The 6,000-nt window shown below is 43.4% G+C and overlaps 1 protein-coding gene across 2 annotated transcripts in view; it reads left to right on the forward strand.

The window, feature by feature from the left end:
- Positions 1–4,318, forward strand: part of LOC117053660 (carbohydrate sulfotransferase 11-like) — a 115,891-nt gene extending 111,573 nt beyond the window's left edge. Inside the window, exon 4 of one of the 2 annotated variants that reach the window (XR_004427428.1) lies at positions 4,228–4,318. Coding sequence is in view for 1 of the 2 variants with exons in the window: in XM_033161618.1 (XP_033017509.1) it covers positions 4,228–4,269 (42 nt within the window). In the remaining variant the exon portion in view is untranslated. The remainder of the gene's footprint in view (positions 1–4,227) is intronic. The other variant, XM_033161618.1, reaches the window with a different exon arrangement.
- The last annotated feature ends 1,682 nt before the right edge of the window (positions 4,319–6,000 follow it).

Consider the following 6,000-nt stretch of genomic DNA (forward strand, 5'->3'; position numbering starts at 1 on the left):
AGATCTATATGGTCTCTGTAATGTGCTCTCAGCCACCTAATTCTGCACTCAGGTGCAGATCTATATGGTCTCTGTAATGTGCTCTCAGCCACCTAATTCTGCACTCAGGTGCAGCATAGGATGCTTTCCAATCACTAGCATTTAGCTGTCAGTCTGACTGACCTTTGTACATAGAATTGGAGAGGTGCCATCTTCCTTTGCCTCGGGCAGCTAAATATCTTGGGACAGCCCTGTTTGCTTACAACATAGGAAAATGCTGGTGTGGCTTATAGGAATGGTGTAAATGTTACTGAGAATAATGCACATAAAGCACTTTGAGTGCTTGGAAATGTGCTTTTTTAATGCTAGGATTAACCCCTTGCTGCAGTGATCCCCCCACCCTCATGGCTGCTGTTTGAAAGGAAGGTAGGAATGAAAGTAGAAAAGAGAGAGAGGGAAAGGAAGGGAAGAGTATCAACAAAAGAATAAGAAAGGAAAAGAAGGGGTTTACAGCTGTAAAATTCAGTATCAAGTTTAAACATGTCCAATATATGCATAGAAATCTTTCGCAACTATAGTGACAGGTGATAACATGATCTTCCAACATGATCCATGTAGGGGGTTGATTAGCGGATGGGTTCAAAGAAAGCGAGAGTTGCCCCAAGACTCTGCTGTGGCCTCATGTTATAGAGGAGTGGTGGAGAACTTGCGGTCCTCCCAATGTTTTTTATCCCATTATCCCCAGCCAGGAATGGTAGGAGTTGGAGTCCAGCAACTCCTGGAGGACCACAAGGTTCCCTAGTCCCAAGATAAGGCATTGCCTTTCAATGAACTTTGTTCACCATTACAGCTCCTCTCCAGGAACCTCTTTAGCAGCTATAAGGATCTGCCGTCCTTTGTTCTTGATGAAGAATATGCGTAATTACTTGCTTGTATATTCACGATCATGAAAAGCTTTCTGAAACTCCTATTCATGGAAAATAAATGAGGAACAAGGGAGAAAGGCTGCTGTTCGGACAATGCAGAGTAGATAATTCTTCTAAAAATGCAGAAGGAATCTGAACGTGGCAAGTTAGATAGAATCTGTGGCATAATTCATGTATATGCATGAGCCACCAAGCACAAAAACAGACAATGGAGGACTAAATTAAAAACCATAAATAAAACTGGAAATTAAAATTTCCAATAATAGGGAGACAAAAAGCAATCAACATAGGTAACCAGGAGTGCCAAGTATTAATGATAAAGCATCAGACAATGAAAGGGAAAAATGCAAATAGAAACAAAAGGATTCTCAGCTGGGTTTGTGTCTTTTTTCTTTTTTTAAGAAGTGGGGTAATCGAGAAGAATTATGTCCAATAAAATGTTGGGTTTTCTCTCACATCTCATATGGGGAGCAGCAGTGAATGCATTATGATTCCATTCTGATCATTGCCAAGTTTTGGTTATAGAGGAGATGGAGAGACCACTGAAAGGGACATCTAGATGGTCAGGTTTTTTTTTTATTCCATGTGGCCCTAACATCCATCCACCCCCAGCCAGCATGGCCATAGGTAAGTGACGATAGGAGCTGTGGTCCAGCATCTGGAGGGCTGCAGGTTACCCATCCTGATCTGGCAGCCAATGGCATGTTGCTAGGGATGGGGAGAAATTCACAAGATGACACAACAGCAGGTGGAAAGTAGCCTTACATCTGTCGTGTCCTCCAGATATTTTGGGGTATAGCTCCCATCATCCCCAAATGCCATAGCCAATGGTCAGGGGTGATAGGAGTGGCAGTCCACAACATATGGAGATCATCGCATTGACTATCTACACTTTAGACAGTAGTGCAATGGAGGACAGAAATCGCCACACATGTGCCATTTTGGGCGGCATGTCCAACAAGCAGAAGGTATTTGATAATCAAAGTCGCCTAAGCTGTTAGGTGGCTCTGCCCCGCCATAGGCTAATCTTTTATAGCTTCTGTCTTTGTCAGAGATGGAGTCTGTTTTCACGTCTGGCTCTGGTTCTGTGCTGATAGAAATGGAAGCTGTGTACACATTTCCATTTGCTCTGGCTCCAGTGCACTCCCACCTTTGGTTTTCAAATCTGTGTACACACAAGATTATCCACGACATTCTGTCGCCTCTTGAGAAATACCACTGCTGGATGTGTTTCCCCTCCAACCAGCTTCAGCCCAGAAGGAAAACTTAAGCTACATTCACTTTGCACTTAATGTAAACCGAGGTGTGTATATTTGAGATACAGTCATATCCCGGGTTGCGGACGTTCGAGTTAAGAACACCCGCAACCCGGAAGCATTTCTGGAGCGCGCACGACCCCTGGATGTGCAGAACGCTTTTGCACACTTCGCGCATGCGCAGAAGCGCTCAAATCGCGCTACTTCCGGGTTTTTTTTCTGGGGGGGCATTCGTGTTAAGCACGCCCGTGTTACGTAGCGCAATCCGGAACGGATCACGGTGCGTAACACGGGGTACCACTGTATTGTGCATGTGTAGATGACAGCACATGCACAGATGACAGCTGCAAGAATAGGAATTTGCAAGGAGGTGTTGCAGGGTTGGGTGAAACCAAACAGGTAACTGTGTATTGGGTGAAGACAGCCCTGGACCCTGTGTGGTGTAGACCTGCTCTGGTGTGTGCAAAGGTGATCTGAAATCATTTGTGGGAGCGACAACCTCTCTGTGAGTCGCTCACCCTTTTGAGTTCTAAGCCATAGGACCAAGGTGTTTCTTTCATTCTATCCTAATGTGGCCTTGGTTATGCTGCATATGGTCATCTTTTCCTGATATGCCATTTTATGGACTGGTTCCTTCATGAAAAGAGCATGTTCACAGCTGCCCTTTTGGGATCCTTTTAATGAGGATTTTGTTATTTTTAATTCACTGCAAGATGGAGAACAAGGCAAATACTACTGTGCCATCAAAGCAAAAGGACAGGTTGGTTCAGTTGCATGCAGATACTATCCTATCTGGGAGCCAGCACAGGAAGGCATTTACATTGTCACCACATATCCAGATACGTGATATAAAGTAGGACTTCCTAGGGGACGTTGCTCAAAAGTGTATCTTTGCATCCATCCCTTGCAAATTTCATTTTATTGCAGTGCCTCCTGCTCTCAGGTTCTCTAAGACAATTTTGACTTTAAATTAGTCTACTCTCTAATCCCCTCAGGTTTATACTAGCAATAAACCACACATTCATCCAATTTATTACTGAAGATGTTGAAGAGCATGACCTCTACCTAAGACTGCTGGGTATTTCTTCATAATTTGAAATCAAATTATTCTTCATTATTACATTTCGGATCTGTTTTCTTTTCTTTCTTTCAACCTTTGGAAAGTAAAGGGAAAAGGGAATATTTGGAGATGGACGCCAAGTCCCACCATTCTTGATCATTGGCCATGCTGGTTGGGGATGATGGGAGCTGGAGTCCAAAGTCAACTGGAGGACCACTGGTTCTCAGGAATAATCAGGGTTCTAAAATGTTCAGGGAGCCTCCATGCATACAATACATTTCCCACAGTCAGCTTTTGTGGATTGGAAGGCAACTGAAAAAGCAGACGAGAAGAAGAAGAAGAAGAAGAAGAAGAAGAAGAAGAAGAAGAAGAAGAAGAAGAGTTTGGATTTGATATCCCGCTTTATCACTACCCGTAGGAGTCTCAAAGCGGCTAACATTCTCCTTTCCCTTCCTCCCCCACAACAAACACTCTGTGAGGTGAGTGGGGCTGAGAGACTTCAGAGAAGTGTGACTAGCCCAAGGTCACCCAGCAGCTGCATGTGGAGGAGTGGAGATGCGAACCCGGTTCCCCAGATTACGAGTCTACCGCTCTTAACTACTACACCACACTGGCTCTGACGAGGGGAGTCACTGGCTGTCCCCCCCCCCTTCCATCATATGTCTACTTTCCTAGATTTCTAATGCCTAAAGAGGGCTTATCTCTGCACTGGATGAGGATAATATTAAAAGCACTCCCATTACCAGATGATGCCTCAATTTGGCATTTAATAAAAACCACAGGTGACCAAGGTTTTTCTGACATGCATTAATAACTTTATTAGTAGGTTACTGGGTCTCCTTTAACAGTTTTATCTTCAAAGTATTCCTGCTGTAGCACCACAGAGGAACAAGATTTGCTGATATTCTACCACAAGGCAAATAAAAAGGTAGTTAACGTCACTGTAATAAAATGTAATCATCTATAATGTCTGCTGCTAATAGAATAAAGCCCTTCTTTTTCACAGTGGCTGAAGATGGATGGATTCCAGCAGGTGGCTGCTTTGTGAGGTTTGCAGATATTTTTATGACAACATTTCTCTTCGTGCACTACCAAAAAAAAAGAAGAAGAAGAATAAAAAATGAAATACATTTAAATATGGCATTTGTACCAGTGAAACTGTTATTATTATATATTTATTAACAGCCCGCCCTTTTCCCCTGACAGGGACTCAAGTGGCTTGCAGATAAAATAGGAACAATGGTCTTTCACCCCCAGTTAATGTTAAAACGTCAACTTTCCAAGAAGGGTACAGGTGGATATGTTGCTTAGCAATGAGGTAGAGTGGCACAATCTTCAATGAGGTAACAAGTACTCTGACTTAGGTGTGTATTTTGGAGGGAGGTTTCCTTTGGGTATTTTTCTGCTATGTACAAAGTCTGAACTAAGAAACACAAAGCCCCTTCGATTCTTTTCTCCTTAAATTATACACTGTTTTTGTTCTGTTTGCTCAGGAAATTGTTATCAGGACTTTTCTTTCTGGACTCCATTTGCATTTTTAAAGCGGCTTTGCTAACACCTGGCTCAGAACTGTGCTCTCCAGCTCATGGAGATCTGTAAAAAGGGAGGAAGTGGTGCCTGAGAGGAGTGGGCTTGCCAATCCGCCCCCATTCTCCCTTGTACAATGACAGTTACAGAACACCTGAATAGAGCTTTTGGTGTTTACTGTTAAAGGTAAAGATGTCTTCCATTTTGAACCTTACACCAAGTCAGATCATTGGTCCTTCTAGCTTAGCTTTGTCTACCCTGATTTGCCATGGCTCTTCAGGGTTTCAGACAGCTATAGGTCCCCAGACCTATCGGGCAGGAGCTGCTTGCAGTAGCCTCAGTGATCCTTGTAACAGTAAACTAATACCAGTATTCATCAATGCTGACATGAAATGGCTAGCCCCAAACTTCCACCTCATTCTGAGACTTCAAAAAGAGGCAGAGGCGTGCCTTGCATCCCTGCCCTGGAAAGAAACAAAACACTTTACTGCAGTAGCCAGATTAAAAGTTACTACATTTTACGTGACCAAAGTACTTGAAACTTCTGGAGTGAGGACGAGGTAAGGAGAAAGGTTTTTGTTTTTTTTAATTGAATGCCTTGTGCTGCAGTGCAAGAAGACAGGAAGTTTCTCCCGTGTTTGATCTTGCCACAACAGCAGTGTTGCTTTGTCATAGGTGACTTTTGCATTGCCCCCTGCCCCGGTTAGATGGGACTGGTTTCACCAACTCCTAAGTAAGTCTCTGAAAAGAGGCAATGTTTAATTGGGGGGGGGGGGAGAGAGGCAGTGGCACACAGCCTAGCTAGTGACCACTATTTTTATTTCCCACAATTTCTATAAAGGGAAGACAAGACAGGAGTTATCATGTAGCTTAACTCCTGGAATGCTTCAGGAGGAAAATAGCGGCCGTCACTAGTATTTCTCCCAAAAGTTTCCTGGGAACGATGGAACATGCTGGCATAGGAATATTCTGTCAGGACTTGTCAGAAATGAAAATAGCATCTGACAGCTGTCCAGAGAAGTGCCTCTGTCTCTGTAAAACGTGTGCAGCAGTGGTGAAGTGGGGGATGTTTTAAGAGAAATTCTCCTACTCCAAATTCTAGTCAAAAGTTCCTGCTAAGAACTTATTGGCATTAATATTTTTAGTAGGAAAAATTGCTCCACCCAGCAAGTAGAAGCTTACAAAAGTGAGGTGTGTCTTGTCTCTTTGTTCTGTGTATAGCCAAAGAAAACAGTGTTCTGCTGTGCTCCTT

Source organism: Lacerta agilis, chromosome 10, assembly GCF_009819535.1.
Source record: "Lacerta agilis isolate rLacAgi1 chromosome 10, rLacAgi1.pri, whole genome shotgun sequence".
Classification (NCBI taxonomy): domain Eukaryota; kingdom Metazoa; phylum Chordata; class Lepidosauria; order Squamata; family Lacertidae; genus Lacerta; species Lacerta agilis.